Source organism: Mustelus asterias, chromosome 2 (assembly GCF_964213995.1).
Source record: "Mustelus asterias chromosome 2, sMusAst1.hap1.1, whole genome shotgun sequence".
Classification (NCBI taxonomy): Eukaryota; Metazoa; Chordata; class Chondrichthyes; order Carcharhiniformes; family Triakidae; genus Mustelus; species Mustelus asterias.
In genome coordinates this window covers 69,198,300-69,217,885 of record NC_135802.1, presented here as the reverse complement: position 1 = coordinate 69,217,885, position 19,586 = coordinate 69,198,300, and the positions used below count along the sequence as shown (strand labels likewise).

Below are 19,586 nucleotides of genomic sequence, written 5' to 3'. Positions count from 1 at the left end.
GTTACTGTATATTTCCTATCTGTATTGGACCTTTCAAAATGCATTACCTCACATTTGTCCGGATTAAACTCCATCTGCCATCTCTCCACCCAAGTCTCCAACTGATCTATATCATGTTGTATCCTCTGATGGTCCTCATCGCTATCCGCAAATCCACCAACCTTTGTGTCGTCCGCAAACTTACTAATCAATCCAGTTACATTTTCCTCCAAATCATTTATATATATTACAAACAGCAAAGGTCCCAGCACTGATCCCTGAGGAACACCACTTGTCACAGCCCTCCACTCAGAAATGCACCCTTCCACTGCTACCCTCTGTCTTCTTTGACCGAGCCAGTTTTGTATCCACCTTGCCAGCTCACCTCTGATCCCATGCCACTTCACCTTCTGCACCAGTCTACCTCCATTATGTTGATGATCTTGTCATCTATGTTTGAAATTTCCTTTGACAGCGGGCGTGTTCTACATCATCGTCTCAAGTTTCAATGAGTTCTACAATGCTACCAATGAACTTGGTGCTTATTATGTGCAAATGGTTCCAGAGGGCCTGCTACTGATAATGAATTCCAGTGTGGTTCACAAAAATGAAGTAATTCTCTTCACTGCATTACTGAGTAAAGGAACTGATGTGACATACTGCTGGAATATGGGTGATCAGACTTCCTATGTAGATGAAGGTAAATAAGTCATGCGTTGCACTGGCAAATGTGAAGTCATCCATTTTGGTAGGAGTAACAGCAAAATGGACTATTATTTAAATGGTAAAAAATTGCAGCATGCTGCTATGCAGAGGGACGTGGGTGTCCTTGTGCAGGAATCTCAAGGAGTTGGTTTGCAGGTGCAGCAGGTAATTAAGAAGGCAAATGGAATTTTGTCCTTCATTGCTAGAGGGATGGAGATTAAAAACAGCGAGATTATGTTGCAGCTGTATAAGGTGCTGGTGAGGCCACATCTGGAGTACTGTGTACAGTTTTGATCTCCTTACTTGAGAAAGGATATACTGGCACTGGGGGGGGGGGGGGGGGGGGGGCGCGGTGCAGAGGAGATTCACTAGGTTGATTCTGGAGTTGAGAGGGTTGGCTTATGAGGAGAGACTGAGTAGACTGGGGCTGTACTCACTGGAATTCAGAAGAATGAGGGGAGATCTTATAGAAACATATAAGATTATGCAGGGAATAGATAAGATAGAAGCAGGGAAGTTGTTTCCACTGGCGGGTGAAACTAGAACTAGGGGGCATAGCCTCAAAATAAGGGGGAGCAGATTTAGGACTGAGTTGAGGACGAACTTCTTCACACAAAGGGTTGTGAATCTGAGGAATTCCCTGCCCAGTGAAGCAGTTGAGGCTACCTCATTGAATGTTTTTAAGGCAAGGATAGATACATTTTTGAACAGTAAAGGAATTAAGGGTTATGGTGAGCGGGCGGGTAAGTGGAGCTGAGTCCACAAAAAGATCAGTCATGATCTTATTGAATGGTGGAGCAGGCCCGAGGGGCCAGATGGCCTACTCCTGCTCCTAGTTTTTAATGTTCTTATTAAAAGGCTTTATGTGCACCAAGTATCTCTTAAAGACATTTGATTTCTGTTCCCAGCTATAAGCAAAGCACAATAGGGTTTCAATGCATTCAAAAGCACTAAATATTAAAAGGCCACTTTTGTAGAATTTCACTGTTGTTCTTTTTGTGTTATTCATGTTTGGAACCCATTTCTGTTTTTCAGGTCCTATAATTAAGCACAAATTTTTGTCTGCTGGAATTTACAATGTCACAGTAAATGCACGGAATAAAGTGGGGCTGGTCTCAACCTACGTTAATGTAGCAGTACTCTACAGAATGCAGCGTATGAAAAACCTCTATTTTCTCAGTTGAATACGACATGTTTAAGGGGAGTAAATGATGACTTGGAGAGAGGATGGGGTTAAGTTGGCTGTTTGATGTACTGGCTGAGTGTACTACTTTTTGCTTCTGGGATGAGAGTTTAAGCTAGCAGGTCGCAAGTCTCCAATTCTTAATGATCATAAGGGTCCTATGCAAAATGAGTTTTAACATTTTGAACATAGTTCCAGTGTTCCTGTACCCGCACATTTAACTGTCCATAATTTGACAGTATTTTTAATCTTGATCAGAGAAGCCACAAACAAATAGCTGATTTAGAAAATCAAATCAGTTCTAAGGTTTGTGTTAATGCACATTGTTGGGATAAAGCAGGGAGTGCTTCACTCAACAGCTGGTTTTGTTTCTCTTCATTTGGAGGTGTTAGATATTGACTTATATTTTCCAAAATAGAAACCCATTCTCCGGGAGATCTGATGGAATAAGTTCCCAATTGTCACCCCCCGTAGGCTGCAGGATAATTCGACGGGATTTGTTGGGCAAATACCCCACCAGTCGTTGGCTGAATACCAGTGGTGGTCTGATGAGACCCTAAAATAGCCTTTAAGAGGCTACTCTGGAATGAATTCTAGTTGTTACTATTAGATGACAGATTTAATCAAATGTTTAAATGGATCAACTTTGCATTGTTTTACAGCCGTTTCTATCTCTACAAACAAGACTATATATGCCACCTATTCTGATATCGTGTTCACAGCAATAACTACAGAGGATGACCCATTGCAATTTGTTTGGTATTTTGGGGATAAACCTCCAGTGAAAACTACATCAAGAAGTATAACCACAACGTATTCAATTCCAGGGAGGTAAAGCGAAACTACTCAAATTGGTTGATTCACTTTCACATCTGTTCTAATTTTTTGCACCTATTATTCAAAAGCATTTTGCAAAATTACAAGTCGCATTCAGGTCACTTCGAATAGGCCTGAAATTCTGATGAATCTGCTCTGCCAGTAGAGGTTTGGTGAAGTGAGGCAGTTTTCATCCGCTTCTGAGGCAACCCATGACTCTAAGAGCACCTCAGTATCAAACATTGCAATTGGGTTAGCAGCAACTGGATTGACTGAAACTGTTTCATTGGGAGCATCCCAAGACTCTGATAAGGCTAAAAAATTAACAGGGTGAAAGAATCTGATGCTCTTGAGGGAAGCTTTTAGTTGAAAGGTAAAAATATTTGCCCCTTCTTGAATTGCTTACAATATTCCTAAAGGCACTATGGGGACATCTCCACAAGATGGACTGCAGGGGTTCAAAAAGGCAGTTGATCACCACTTTCTAATGGATGGACAATAAATGCTGGCCTGGGCAGCAACGCCTCCAACCCATGAACAATTAAGTAAGATTCTGCGCGCACTCCAGGGCCTCCCTGCAGTTCTGAACTGGTAAGAGTTTTTGGCCTTGTAAGTACACACTGGGTGAAATCCCAGGGTAACTTGGGAACTTCCCCAGTCATGGTCCCATGACATGAGAAGCAAACCACACAAATCTCACTGCCCTCCCTCCAAAATTTAAGACGGCCCTTTAAATCGGGCAGAAACAGAGCAGAATCCAACCACAAATTCCTCTCACCAGTAGTTGATCTGTTGCCATTGGGCCCCATTGGAACTCTGGGCCCCAGGGGCAAGATTTACAGTCTTGCTCATCCCGAAACCATAAAATCCCACCAAAGTCAATGGACCTTTCCGTTGTCCGCCCCTCTCCGATTCCCATGGCGGGCAGAGCGGTAAAATCCAGCCCAGATGTTTATAAGTTCTGGAATTTTGTTTTCATGTTGCCAGTTTTTGCTTGTGGTTAACCGACTTCAAGATTAAACACACAACCTTGTCATATAATGCCTTTGAAAGTTGTTGTCAGAAATTTGCCTTAATTTACAAAAAGCGTCCAGCTTTTTGTAAATTAGTAAATTTGCCCTCAAGAGACGCTGATGGCCTCCCATATGAAGAGGAGACTGCATCATGAGTAATGAATACAGTATATCAGTTGAACAAAGGACAAGTAATTTCTCCTGTAAAAAGTGATTGGGACACTGTGGTGGGAAAGGAGAAGGCAAAAGGACAGGTGTTGCATCACCTCAGCTTGCATGGGAAGATACCCTTAGCAAGAACAGATGGCGTTGGGGTCGATTGGAGTGGGCCAGGGTATAGCAGATAGCAAAGGAATGATCCTTTCAGAATTCTGAAGGGAAATGGAAGGAAAGATGTATTTGTTAGTGTGATAGCACTGGAGATGATGGAAAATGAATGTGGAGACTAGTGGGGTGGACAGTGAGGACAAAGAGAAGCCTATTATGCGTCCAAGAGGGTGCAGAAGGAGTAAGGGTAGAAATCTATGCTTGACTTTGAAATTACAGTCAATTCACAAATAAACACACACATTCTCCAACAGATACCAGATAAGCGGTGGTTTTGGGATACATATATTACTGAGTGGGTTTAATACAATAGTAACTGAAGCTGTTTGTGTTTTGCAGGTACAATGTGATAGTGAATGCCTCAAATCAGATTAGTTCTTTTACATCAAACATCTACCCTATAGGGGTACAGCAGATAGTAGAGCCGAACAGGCTTCGAATGAACAATCAAGACCTTACTTCAGTTCTCTTAAACTCGAGTGTTGCGATGGAAGTGCGCATTAACTATGGAACCAATCTCTCTTATTGGTGGAATTTTGGTGATGGTACTGTGATCATTGGAAACAGGAGGGAGTATCACAGTTACGATAGGTAGGCAGATTCTGCTGTTAGTCCAAAACCTTTAAGGAGGCATGGTGATAAACGATGTGCCCACATGTTTGTAAATGAAGATTCTTTGCATGGTGCTGATAAATTAAATTGAACTTTATATTCTCCACATTTGTTTTCTTTAAGTTGAAAGGAATTACTTTATCTGGTTATGAATTGCGATTTATGATGCATTAGCTCAACTGGGAAAGGTAATGTCTGTGCACTGCAGAGTTAAGACTGAGTTCAGCTCGATTGTATCAATGGATCCAGTGTTGCTGCTTATAATCAGTGACTTGTTGAAAGCGCATGAATGAACATCAAGCGAATACAGGCCTGGAATTAGTTGTGATGCCCAGAATATCAGAAGGCCAGAAGATCCCACCGCCGAGAAAAACGCCTCAGGGAAGCTAGAAAATCCCAGCAACTATGAACAGAGAAATATTTTAAAAAGCCGCAGGGAGGCCAGAGAATCCTGGTGACCATGAACCGAGAAATGTTTGCTGAAAAACAAGTGTCAATAAAAGAAGTTATGGATTAGTGTCACCAGAAAGGGAAATTTACCTATTAAGTGACATGGTAGATAGGTAGGGCAAGTGGAAGGGAGGGGATTAGGGTAGAGGGGTTGTGCTGTGGGGAAGTTAACGGAGCAGGTTGGGAGTAGCGTGGATGTATCTGAAATGGTGTGAGACACACACACAAGCATGAAGATAGATGAAAGTATGTGCTTTTTGTGACCAATTTGCAATAGGAGCTCAGCACGTTAACTTAGGAACAGTTTTTTGTTGGCACTAAAAATGCTGCTAATCTCAGCTGTGTGATTATCACCATGATGTTACTCAAAGATTAGAGTGAAGTGAAGCACTGTCACTCTGATGATCTCTGCATGGGCAAAAGTCAATTCTGAACATGCTCTCAAACATCACATTTTAGAGGTTTCAAACCATTGTGAATTTCAACTGTTGCATCAGGGGAATAGGAAACTATTGGTGTTAATGCGACAAAAGGTGATTTATTTCACATTCCGGTGCTTTTCGAAGAAGGAACCAAATTCGAAGAAGGAACCAAATCTAACAGAGTAACATTAAAAAATATAATTATTGTATTTTATCAATAGTTTCTGATTAATTGTATCACACAATTTAGTGGTGAAAAAAAGGGCGGCATGGACAAGTTGGGCCGAAGGGCCTGTTCCCATGCTGTAAACCTCTTAAAAAAAATTAACGCAACTTAAAAACATCTGGGCTGGAATTTTCCAGCTGTTCATGCCCCGCTGCCATTACAAGTGAGGACAGAGAATTTGGTGCTCAGCCAAATCTCCGTTCACTGCAGTGGGACCAGCGAATCCCGCTGGCCCTGAGCTTCGAACGTAACTGTGCTATTTTCTGTCACGTGCAAGTTTCATAAGATAAACACATTATATATTCTGCATGACTGGAATAATGCATTTATAACTGCTGTATGGGTTTTGTTTTTACAGGGAAGGAGAATTTACAGTTCAAGTTGTCATATTTAACAATGTGAGCTCCGCCTCACTCTCTGGCCAGCTCTTTGTTATTTCTGAAAATTGTCAGCCTCCTCCGGTGAAAAGTTATGGTCCGTCCAAAATAGAGGTACAGTGAGTTATCATTTTCTCACGAGGAACTTTGAATGAAAAATTGAAAAAAAAAATCACAATACAGTCAAGCCTATGATGGCAAGTTCAATGTGCTTAAATTTCAAAAATACTCATTCTTCTCCTATCACAGTAAGTGCAAATGTACAATCATGTGCAATATTCGGGTGTATCAGGTTCGAGTGCATGGACGTTTTGTACTCGGGAAGAAAAGAGGGAAAAGGCAGATGGAACAGGAAGGTTGTTATGAGAGGAAGTTAGGATGAGGGAAGGAGAAAGAGATTGGAGAGGAGAGGACTGAGAAAGAGGAAATGTCGGGAGAGAGTCAAGAAAATACAAGAAAATCTTTTAGCAGTGGAAGTTGCAATTTCCTCCAAGTAAGAATAGTGAGGTGTGGATAGTAAGGCGAAAGGTACAGCAAGAAATGGCCAGAACACAAAGATGAAGATACAAACGGGTAACCAAATTTGCAAGAGTGGCTGGATGTGAAAAGCTGAGAGTTACTCTGTTATGATAGCAGTTCTATATAAGTGTCAGTTAAAACTAGATTTCATTTATATACATTGTACAGCAAGATGGAATAGCTGGAGAGTCTACAAGTGGAGTCGTAATCTTCCGATAACATGTTGGCCATTTAGAACTGAAATGAGGAAAAGTTTCTTCACCCAAAGGGTTGTGAATCTTTGAATTCACTAACTCCGTGGATAGAAGTCATAGAAGTCATAGAAACCCTACAGTGTAGAAGGAGGCCATTCGGCCCATCGAGTCTGCACCGACCACAATCCCACCCTACCCCCACATATGCTTGGTCATTAAGTATATTCAAGAGTGAGATCAATAGATTTTTGGAAAATTAGATCAGCCATGCTCTTGGTGAATAGCATAACAGCCTCACAATTACAACAGCTTGTATTTGAATAGCGCTTTTAAAATAGAATAGTTAAGTGTTTGATGGGTGGTACAGACACGATGGGTTAAAATGCCTCTTTCTGCTGTAAAACTCAATGTCCAGGATTCTCGCAAAAAAATTCAAAGTTTCCAACGTGCGGCAAAATGGGAGTAATTCCTGCCGACTTTTTTAGCGAACCTCTGATACTCTGAGCACTGCAGAGTGCCTCAGTGGGATTCACTCTGGAAAGCAAAGGGGGGACAGGGGCGCCGATTCCCGACCGAGTGGTAGGCAGCATAGTGCTGAGCGGGCCACTGTGCTTACGCCGATCTGTCAGTGCAGAGATTAGCGCATCGCAGTGCCGCCCGCCCCATTTGCTGGTCTCCTGATCACTGGCCTTCATGATCGCTGGCCAGCCCTGTAAACCTCGTCGCTGAAACCTGGTGTATTGAAACCTGGTGTTGTTAGACTCCTTACTGTGTTTACCCCAGTCCAACGCCGGCATTTCCACATCATGACCCCGTCGCTGGCCAGCGATAGTGGAGGCAGTGATCGTGTAAATGCAGCAATAAACTGTTGTCAAGTTAATGTAAACCTCTGAAACGTTTCAATAGTAAGGCAACTTTTTTTCCTGCAGGTTAGAAGATACCAGTCCTTCAAGCTTGGAGTTACATTTGAGAGCGAGTTTGTCTGTAACATCTCCAGAGGTGTTCAGTACAGCTGGTCCTTCTTTCAGTCAGATGAGTCACTGGTCAAACTGTCTCAAATTGATGTTAACAAACAGTTTATAATCATTCCGGGCTATATGCTGGATTATGGAATCTACCTAGCAATTGCCAGGGTAAGAAATCAATCTGACAATGCAATCTGTGTGAAAAGCCACCACAAAAATGCTCCTAATCTAATAGAATTTGCTTTGAAGTCCTTGGCGGGGTTAAAGTGGAAAGAATGACATCATTACTTGGTTCAGTGAAAGATACTGGTGTTTTGAAACATTTTACTGGTACTCTTTAAAATGCTGGGGGTGCACAATATTGCCTAGATTAAAAATATCCAAAAGAATTTAAAGTGAAGCACAAGTATCTAAAACAAAGAAGAACTTGGTCTTAAATTATGATATTGAAAGTTTAGAAGGTGATAGGTGCTTGGATACAGATACAAAATTTTAATTTACTCTATATTTTCTTCTGTTTACAATCTTCATGATTTTAAATTGTAGTAAATGTAATTCAGATCAAATATTTTGAGGTAGGGAATGTTTCTTTGTCAAGGAGGGCTGATTACTTTTAATGTTTGGAAGAGAACAGGCTATTTCCTCTCATGCACCTTCGGTTCAGAATGTGTGAACGCAGTGCCGGCCCTTGTATCCCATAGGAACACTTTCATCATCGTCAGTCTGAGCATGGTAACCTTCTCAATAGGTACTTAACAGTAAAATCTAATAAATCAATCAAAATGAGTTGCCTTTATGTGCCTTCATTTATTCTAAGCCTTCAGAAATGTCCCAAAACAATAAACAAATTTAATATTTTGAAGTCCAGCAACTCCTGTTATTTAAGTGAATGTGCCATCAATTGTGTACATGTTTTTGGAAGACTGTTGACCTCTTGGAGTACTTGGTGCTCCTCTTAAAATAGTGCCATTGGACCTTTAATAACCTCCTGAACTGCCCAAGAACTGACAGACAGTTTTAATGGCCCATCCAATTTACAGATCCTCATTTGGAGTAATACTTCTTCACAGCTACAACTGGAGTGTAGTCTGGGTTATGTACGTAAAGCCAAGAAGGGGATAAATAATGATGGCAAGGGGACGATGGAATTCAATTTTGAATTGATGGTTACTGGAGTTATAACAGAACTCCTGGAGGTGTTTAATCATTTTTCATATTTCTGTTGCTCAGTTTGGCATTTGTTACAATGAGGAAATCGGGGGAAATGAATTTATTTGGAAACTGTAATTGTTTTATAAATGGTCTGTCATGGAATTGTTCAATGTTAATAGTCTTGAATTATTTTGCTAATATAGGTTCAAATCATTGGCACTGTGGTTTACAACAACTACACTATAAATGTTGAGGTCCTCGCTACCCCACCAGTGAGCCTGATTTCAGGCGGTACACAGCTCTTCGTAAACTATAAGCATGAGTCCATTATTAGTTTGAATGGATCAGAATCGTACGATCCGGACTATCCTGGCACTGCAAACCTAAGGTGAGTCATAATGGGATCTAGTTTGTGATCCAATTGAACAGGGAATTAGCAAAAATCTGTAGTTCTGTGTGGCAGCACAGTACAAGATTCAAAGACCCTTACTGGAGTCTTGGAAAATAAATAGGAATAGTTAAGGGAACATTCAGCAAGTGACAAAAGGATAGTCAAGGATATGTCTGAAAACCTGTCAGAAAGATGGATTTGGAGAAGTTTCGCAGAAGTAGATAGAAATAGGGACAGTGAAAGTGTTTTTGAATATGGCCATGCCAATTGCGGGTCCTGAACACCGATGGTAGGGTTCAAAGGTGGGCTGAACAGAGTTGGAGAATAATGGCTGTGGAAGAGGATGTAATGCTGGGGGAGGATTGAAAATGGGATTAAAGATATGAAGTAATTTCAGGACTTTGTGGGGGTTGGGGGGGGTGGTGGGGAGGAGGTGTGGGGCAGGCAACCAAAATAATTCTAAGTGCTGAACGAGTGAAATCGGGAGAGTTTCAGATCCATTTTTTTCAAAAGATGCATAATTAATTTACAGTCCCTTTAAATATATAAGTACACCACAGAAGATTTTAATTTTTTACTTATAATTTTAGAGAAACCTTTTGAAGACTCTGTTTATCGACAAAAAGACAGACATGTTGCCAAAGCTTCTTCCTCTTGCACTTAAGAGGACAAACACAAGAATGCCAAATTTTTAATAATTTTAGTTACATTGTTTCCTTTTCAGCTGTGGCTTTTCTGACTTGGCTTGCATCAGTAATCAGAGAGAGAGACACAGAGAGAGAGAGTTACCTATGAAAGAGAGAGAGAGACTACCTGCAAAGCACCCACATCATTTTTCCTGCTTTATTTCTACTGAAAATATTGTAATTATAAGTTTCTAATCGTGTCTAAACCTTAGTCATGGTTCTATTTCTACTGCTATATTGTCATCTATCTATTAACTAACTCTAGAATTTCTTATGGAATTTACAGCACCTAACTTTCAGTTTTATTTTGAACATTCTGGGTATTCACATTGCTCAGACGAACTCAAATTTCTTAGAGGCAGAAAATAAAACTCAATGTACTATGACCATGACTCTTCATATTAAAACTTTAATCATGCTCTTGTTAATGTTTTTACATCACTGATTTCAGCAAAATCTTTCTTGTACTTGAGCAACTTCATTGATTCTGGGTTTGGGTCTCTTGGCTCAAACCACCTAATGCAGGTTTAAATCCTCCTCATGAAGGATTTTTCCGAATAAAAATGACAATCTCCTCAGTTGACACTTTGTTTCAAAACTGGTTTTATGGTCAACGATATGAGTCATTTTCTCCTGCGCTGATCTTGTAGCGCACATTGACATTTCCAATCTTCCTCTCTCAAAAGAAGTAGCTGAGCAACAACAACATTTTATGTTTTTTTACCCTAGTTGTTCTACTTGTTCAATCAATTGGCAAATTGTAATCTAATCTGTTCTTTATTTAAGACATCTAGATTTATTTTACTTTTCTTTAACACTGCACAGATTTTCCTGGGCTTGTGAAGCAGTGACTGAATTAAATGTACCTTGCTTCAAACTCGATGCACCAGACCCGCTGAACACAACTTCCAGCACCGTCAATGTTTCAATGTCTGCACTGAAAACTGATTTTGACCAGTTTCTCTTCAAGTTAACAGTTCACAGTAATAACAGATATTCTTCAGAAGCACAGCAGTTTATAACCATCAAAAAAAAAGACAACTTAAGGTACGTACTGAATACCATGGTATACAGAACACCTACAAACCATATTCCCTACGGGAAAGGTTACAAAGTATTTTGAAGTTTATTTTGCAATTATCACAATCTAGTGACCAACAACAAAGCTCCAGGCAATATCTTGGGACCGTATCAGCTCATTGTTGAAAATTGTGTGTGGTGCTGGCACAAAGGAAAACAAAGGGATAAGTTTTTATTAGGACAATGTTTTTGAAGTTTATAGGTTTTTACAGTTTTGAAAGAATGGGACATCTTCTCTTTGTGACATTTAACCAAAGTCAAGCTGTTTTTGAATGTAATTTGATGGTATTTTGCTGCTGCATTATCCTTTATCATAGCTGGAGCTCAGAGAAGTCAGGATGTTATCTGGATTTTTTGGGTCAGGCTGGTTTCTAGTTGCAATGGGTAGATCAGTAGAAATGCAATGGCAGACTTTTAAGGATATATTTGATAACATTCAGCAAAGATACATTCAAATGAGGAGATTATAGGAGACAAATGCACCATGCGTGGCTAATTAAGGGTGTTGAAAATAGATAGTATCAAATTGAAAGAAAAAAACATTCAATTCTGAAAAGACTTGTCAGAATTTAGAAACCAGCAAAGACTGACTTAAAAAAGAAATAAGCAGAGAGAAATTTGAGTACAAGAGAACATTTGTTAGAAATATAAAAGCAGTAGTAAGAGTTACTACAAGTATTTAAGATGGAAATGAGCAATTAAAATGAGCATGGGACCTCTAGAGAGTGGCTGCAATCCTCCATTCTGGAGTCTAAGTTCAGTGGCAGGCAAGGAAGTGTGAGTGATTTCCACTGGGAGGTGGGAGGGCTGACCATGTGCAATCTTGCGCTGTTCAGCTTATTAAATATACATCTGCAAGGAGCTCGCTGATTATTGCAGTGGGGGCAGGCAGGAAGTCGCCATTCCCCCCGTTATCTCATGGGGGTCGAAAGTCTGAGTGTAGGTTTGAACAACACCGTACCAAGATGGCCTGCATCTGTTCAAAAGGTTCATGAAACTAACTGAACCGTGATCACAATTCTGGAACTTTATCTCCTTCTGCTTCGTAATGCCTTGTCATAAAGCAAATTCTATAGAAAATGTCGGAACAAATATTCTGTCCCAAGAGCATTGCATCCTTTGCCTTGATTGTATTGTTAATTTTCAAAGTTGCAATGAGGCAAAAGTTTTGTTGCTACTTTTTGCATTGACAATCTGTTGGTATCAATCCACCCACTCGAACAGGAGAGAGCTGGACTGCAGGTGAGTGTCTGGAGTGAGCTGCCAAAGGTAGTAGTAGAGGTGGGTATAATTTTGTCTTTTAACAAGTGTTTAGACAGTTACACGGATATGATGGATATAGAGGGATATGGGCCAAACGTGGGCAATTGGGACTAGCTTAGTGGTTTAAAAAAAAGGGGCGGCTTGGACAAATTGGGCCAAAGGGCCTGTTTCCATGCTGTAACCTCTATGATTCTATGGGCCCACTGAGCATTTTACACAGTGGAGCCAGGCCTCACAAGGATATCAACATTACTGAGATGAATGTTAACTCAGTACTGAATGGCTCCATCAGCACTATCCCAGTCACAAACTTCTCCAGATACTGAAAATTTACATAGGCGTAAGCAGTTAGAATCACTAGTGAGAAGAATTTTAGGCACAAAGCTAGATACTATGCTAAAAGGTGTAATTTGGCACAATGAACCATTCTGTTTTTCCAAGAAGCCCTCGTGTTATTACTCATTACTTAGCTAAATTTTAGAATCACTGCCTCTATTTTGTCTCACCTCCACCAGTTCTTAAGAAAACAATCTCATGTCATAAAGCCACATAACCAATTATCTCTGATTTTCAATTGTTTGCAATATAGTTAAAAGCAGGAAGTAAAATTGATATTGTTTTACTGTTTCGCTTGTATAATTATTTTGCACAATAATTATTGTGGCTTTCTGCTGATTAACCCCTCATGATCTCTTGATCATCTTATTGCTGCTCTCTCACAGGCTGGTAAAACTGTTCTGTTATGAATGTCTGAATAATTCCATCAACTGGAATGATGCTTTTTCTGTGAAAGCTGTGTGTGAGGAGTGCTCAGAATCTTCGAATCTCTCATATTCTTGGAAGTTATACCTCGTGAATTCAACTGAAACGGAACCTATTGAAGGTGGGTCACTACTTGTGGACGTTTTGTTAAGCTAATAATTCTAAGGTGGATGTTTTGTATTAGTGCTAGTGTCTAATATTTCTGTAACTGATAGAATAATGGTTAGATAACCTTCTGCCCTTCATCTATTACCTTTATGCAGGAAGATGATACTTAAGCATCCAATAAAGGCTGTGAATTGCAATGCAATTTGTAAAAGAATAACTTGCTTTCAGGTTTTATGCATTTTTTTGTTTTTACCTGCAGATGTGTTTGTGTTAATAACCAGGGTTAACTTTTCAGGAAGCATTGGAGAGTGTTTAGGAACTGGTTGTTCTCTGGCTAATTTATTTTTGCTTCTGTTTGGTTTATCAGGTTTTATGTTTGCACATACATTAGATGCTAATACACAGTCATTTAGAGTAACATTACCATCATATTATAATAAAAACTTTCAAACCATAATTACATAAACTTAAGTTCAATCAATCACATTGACATCATCCTGCATTCAGTTGTGCAGACCACAGAGGTCCCAAGTTCAATTTCCAGTTTATATTGAATTAACTGATCTTAGCTGAGGTAGCAGTCATAGTGTGGTAGCTGGCATTAGCATCCCTGCTGAGGCAGAATTAAGATTAGCTCAGGTTCTTACTACTATTTGCTGTCCATTGATTCCTGCTGAGATGAAGTACGACTGTCAGAAAAGAATAACTCAACAGTATAGATTCCAGAAATGATTGACATTCACATATTTAACAGTTTTTTTTATTGTTTCGTCATCCAGCGATTTCAGAAGTACAGACCACATTAACATGTTTTTCCAAGCCAGGCTACTGAAAAGAGTTCATATTTGCTTCAGACATTTCTCCTCCCTCTGGGGATATACCTCAGTGTTGACAGGACATAGGGCTTGGGAATCCCAGGCAAATTCAGCTGTACGGCTGGAGTTCAAGCAGCTAAAACAAAGCAGTTTACCATCAAAAACTACTCCTAAGCCTCCTGCTGCTTGTGTCGTGACAGCTATCTTCGCACTGGGTCTTACATTGCAAGGTTATTTAAAATTGGGAAGAAATCCAGCATCTAATGAAGGACATAGACCTTTAGATGCAACAAATGAACCAAATGGTTCGGCAATCATCAGCTGTGGCCCTCAAATTCATGGCACTTCCAGGCTTGTTGTGTTTTCACTCCAAACATCAAGCCCCTACACCCTTAATTAAGGAACAAACCAGCATTATCCTCACTGCAAACAGGTAGATAGAGAATCTGAGAGAATATTCTAAGCCAAGCACTGCAGTCAAAACAGCCCTCAGACTGATTTCTAAAGGGAAAAACCATATCTTCTGTTCTACTCACTTTATTCATTTATTTGTTTTAGTCTCTGAAACCTGTGAAACCCTACGAAATAAAAAAATATGTGTATGGGTGGATGAGAAATTTACTGAAGCTGCCTTTGCCAAAAGAGGAGTGATACAAGTTTTTCTCCTTTTTGGTGTATTGGATTATGCTGGAAGGATAGTACATTAGTTGGCCTGAACCTTTTTCCTGCAATAGTACTTATAATCCACACCTCTCTGCTTCACACCAACCTTTCTACCTTCCAAAACAAAACTGCCTTTCCCAACTCATTGTCAACTCTGAACTCCATCATCCCTTGCCCTTTGTGTACTTGCCCTGTTGATCTGCCTAACAGCTCTTTCACTCCTGTCTTTCACACTTCCATTGCCTAACTCTCACTGACACCGTCCATGGGGACAGGGTCAACTTTCCCATATAAGGATGATACCCAGTTATACCATTACACAATTTTTTTCAACCCTATGACCAATTCCTATCTGACAAATTGTGGATATGCCAGAATTTGTATCAGTCATACATCAGTAAGGTGAAATCTATTATAGGGGAGGCGATGGCCTAGTGGTATTATCGCTAGACTATTAATCCAAAAATTCAGCTCATGTCCTGAGGACCCAGGTTTGAATCCTGCCATGGCAGATGGTGGAATTTAAATTCAGTAAGAAATAGCTGGAATTAAGAATCTGCTGATGACCATGAAAGCATTGTTGATTATCAGAAAACCCATCTGGTTCACTCATGTCCTTTCGGGAAGGAAATCTGCCATCCTTACCTGGTCTGACCTACATGTGACTCCAGAGCCACAGCAATGTGATTGACTCTCAACTGCCCTTGAGCAACTAGGAATGGGCAATAAATGCTGGCCAGCCAGCGACGCCCATGTCCCACAAATGAATTTTTAAAAATTATTTGGGACAACAGCCTAAAGATCTGCGTATTTATTCTCAACTCTGCCTGTCTTTGGATATAGAGCTAAATTTCAAATTCCATTTGAAAACTAGTGCCAAAACAGTTTATTTCTGGATGCCACTTCTCTTAACTTAGCCACTCTGCCATCAAAATTTTGATCCTCTTGGCACCTCTGGACTTGATTTTAAAAAGTGCTCCTCTCACCAGCCTTCTGACCTCCATGCTTCATCAATCCTGTGATCAAAATTCCACTGTGGGTATCCAATTCTGTACTACATTCGGCTTATGCATCAACTACAACCTCACCAATCCTTATTTGCAAACCCCTCACTGCCTTACACCATCTTACTTCTTGAACCTTCTCCAGCTTGTGTCGCCTTTAAATTTTTCTGGTCTGTAATTTCTCCCTCACTCTGCACTGCCTTTTATGGCAGAGTCTATAAGTTGAAACTTTCAGTCACTTCTCCTAATCCACCCAACCTCCCCCCTTCATCTCCAACCTCCACCCCTCACACAAAAGCTTTGTGCCTGCACCTTTTTTCTTCTATGAAACCTAATGGGACGTTCCTGCACATGAAAGGCATTTTAGAAATGCTAATTGTTACCCAACAGTTGGAAGATTGTTCTGGCTATCTAAGCAGTGGGAAGTTAACTTCTGTCATTGTTAAGGTGCTTATAATGCAGTAGTACCCCTAGGCATACCTCAGTGGCACAGTGGTTAGCACTGCTGCCTCACAGCGCTAGGGACCCGGGTTAAATTCTGGTCCTGGGTCACTGTCTGTGTGGAATCTGCTCATTTTCCCCGTGTCTACGTGGGTTTCCTCTTGGTCTTCTGGTTTCTTCCCACAGTTCAAAGATGTGCAGGTTAAGTTGATTGGCCATACTAAATTGACCCTTGTGTCGGGATTAGCAGGGTAAATATGTGGGGTTATGGGAATAGGGCCTGGGTGGGATTGTGGTTGGTGCAGGCCCGATGGGCCGAATGGCCTCCTTCTGCACTGTAGGGATTCTAGGGAGGACTACATGAGGCACCAGGTTGAAAGCCAAATGGAAATTGCTGAAAATGCTGTTAATGGTGTAAATGTTAAGCCGTTATTCTGTCTTAATCATTAAGTAAACATGAATGCCCAGATACCGACCCCAAAGGCAGAAGAGACATGTCTTTTTCATTGCATTTTTCAGACTCTTGTTTACATCTGTTGGTTTCACCTCGAAAGGTTATTTAGTGATGAAATCTGTGATTTACTTCATTGTTGCTAATAATATGTACAAAACTGTTGACTTCAAAATAAAGGTTAAAAACACTGATCATAGTTTTTCAAAGAAATTCAGCTGATTCTGTATTTAAAGTTTATCCCATTTTGTCTTTCACTCTCAACTTGGTAAATACGTTAATATTATGTGTAATAAAAACAGAAAATGCTGGAAATACAAGGCCATCATCTGCAACATTTGCCGGAATTTTACTATCTCGTCCACCCGAGGCCATGAAGAATGCCATTCTGCGAGTCTCGCCTGCCCCAATTCCAGGGTGGCTGTGGCAGTAAAATTTCAGCCATTAACTCTGTTTCTCCCCTCACAGATGCTGCCAGACCTGCTGAGCATTTCCATCATTTTCTCTGTTTATTTCAGATTTCCAGCATCTGCAATATTTTGCTTTAATATTTAATATTATGTGTTTGTTTTGCAGTTCCGTTCTGTAAACTGGTTGTGGACAATTTACAGTCAAGTTTATATGGCCCTATTATGACTGCTCCACCTGCACCAGATGTGATTTCCAGCAGACAGACATCACTAAGTACTCCTACTACTAGTACCAACACTCAAAGACTACATTCAAAGTCTACAGCCAGTCACATCAGCAAAAGCACTCTTGATGCTTGGATTGGCCCAGTTGGTCAGAACAATTCTGATAATGTTGTCAGCACTACTGCACTTACAACTCCTCCTGTTATTCCAATCAACAACTCCACAGTTAGTGCAACAAGCAGAATGATAAGAACCACTACCTCACAAGATCCATTCCCATTTCCATTTCCTGAAGAGCAGATCTTCAGTGGGAGGCCTCGCGCAAGGCTTCCTCGAACTACTAAGTCAGCAAATGCTTCATTCACTAATGCTTCAGGTAAATCTTGTAAAATTCACAATCTGGTGTGTGCGTGTGTAAGCATTTATGTATGTGTGTATATACAGGTGTGCGTATGTACGTATAAATAAAATTGTGTATGACATTTCAATTCCTGAAGAGCAGATCTTCAGTGGGAGGCTTTGCGCAAAGCTTCCTCGCCTCACATCGCCAGGTCCCAGGTTCAATTCCGGCCTCGAGTCACTGTCTGTGTGGAGTTTGCACTTTCTCCTCGTGTCTGCGTGGGTTTCCTCCGGGTGCTCCGGTTTCCTCCCACAGTCCAAAGACATGTGGATTAGGTTGATTGGCCATGCCAAATTGACCCTAGCATCAGGGGGAATTAGCAGGGTAAATGTGGAGATACAGGAATAGGGCCTGGGTGAGATTGTGGTCGGTACAGACTCGATGGGCCGAATGGCCTCGTTCTGTACTGTATGTAATATATGATTCTATTCTATGATTTATTACCTTTTGTTACAGCAAAAAGCATTATTGGTTTTGTTGTAGTTGCCTCCCCAGAAGATCTGTAAAAGTATTGGCACGTTCAACTCACTGGTTGTTCAGGGCTAGTTGCTTTGACATATCCTTGGCAGTTTCTGCTCTGCAATTTGTAGCCACACTCCTTCACCGTGACTCACATACTTTCTTCCCCTTCAGTGCTGGCCTGCTGCTGTTTTACTTGGAAGCAAATCAATTAAGTTTTAATAAGAAAATGTAGTCATAAAATAGCATCAATGGGAAGGAGATGAATGCGTGCAGGGAATGTGTGTTCGGCACAGACTACGTTTAAGGGATCATAGATGTGTTTATTGTTCTGCAAGTTGGAATAACTATACAATGTCAAATTACAGCAAGTTGTCCCTATGTGCTGATTATTCTAAATTTGAATTTATTTTCCTAAATATGAAGTGTAGACTGATTAAATGGAGATAATATAAAATCAATCTTGGCTCTGTATAGTAAAACCCTGATCATCTATCAAAATGGACTGTACACATCTGGTGTGGCATTGACATAAGCAAATAACTAGATGACACAATTGTTGCCATTGGAGTGCCACTGGATTATGCATCTTCTGCGTTCATCCTCTCCAACAGTATCTATAATTGTTACGCTTACTGGGAGGTTTAGAAGATCAGGTCGTGATTGATGACATAATTGATTCTTTGCCTATCTTCAAATGGCTCTCACCTTGTGCTTGCAAGTAATTCCAGCCATTGGGCCAACTAAAAACCTGAGAGATCTGATAGAGTATGCTTTCCTAATACCAGTCATAGGCTCATCTTATCAGAGTGGAGCATTAATGTTAGTAGGAAGTCCTGTTGGCAGCTCCATAGTGTTATTTTCTGCACCCAATACTGTATTGGAGATGTGAGCCAGAATATCAGCAATGCAATGCCAACTAATCTTACTGGCTGGGGGACTGTTGCTGGCTTGCTCTCATGCTGAATATTTTGAAACTTAAAAGTGTTCACAGCGAACTTCCACTTGGTTAATTAAGAATATTAATAATATATTACAGATAAAAAATATTTTACTGTTATTTTTACTATTACTTTTTCAAGCAACTTCTAAATGGCCAGTTGCTACAGCTTTAAAACTGAAAGCATCCAAATAATACAAAAGCAAACTATTACATATCTGAAATAAACATTGGAAAAGCTGGGTGAAGCCTTGAGCGTCCCCAGAACATGATTTCTCGCTGGTTGCCTAATTAATGGCTAGCCGGTGTGAAACATTGAAACTTGCACTGAGAAAGACTCAGCACTGCTGGGGAGGGCAGGCGTGGAGAAAAGGGAGTGTGTGGGCTGGCGCTTCTAATGTCCTCCCTCAGGGGAACAGCCAATGTGGACCTCTCTTAAGGAGCTGCATACCTATAAAAAAATAAATTGCAATGGAAAAATGCTGCATAGAGTGTCTAGGCTGCACGTTCAAACACAAACCTCAGTCCCCAGACACCTTTTTCAATTT

General features: G+C 40.5%; 1 protein-coding gene across 1 annotated transcript in view; it reads left to right on the top strand.

Annotated features, from left to right (window-relative positions):
• Positions 1-556: 556 nt before the first annotated feature.
• Positions 557-19,586, top strand: part of pkd1l1 (polycystin 1 like 1, transient receptor potential channel interacting) — a 119,781-nt gene continuing 100,751 nt past the window's right edge. Inside the window, exons 1-10 of the mRNA XM_078200424.1 lie at positions 557-679; positions 1,720-1,839; positions 2,530-2,698; positions 4,363-4,614; positions 6,092-6,224; positions 7,753-7,956; positions 9,144-9,328; positions 10,843-11,064; positions 13,083-13,243; positions 17,181-17,615. Of these exons, the coding sequence (XP_078056550.1) occupies positions 562-679; positions 1,720-1,839; positions 2,530-2,698; positions 4,363-4,614; positions 6,092-6,224; positions 7,753-7,956; positions 9,144-9,328; positions 10,843-11,064; positions 13,083-13,243; positions 17,181-17,615 (1,999 nt within the window). The 5' untranslated portion in view covers positions 557-561. The remainder of the gene's footprint in view (positions 680-1,719; positions 1,840-2,529; positions 2,699-4,362; positions 4,615-6,091; positions 6,225-7,752; positions 7,957-9,143; positions 9,329-10,842; positions 11,065-13,082; positions 13,244-17,180; positions 17,616-19,586) is intronic.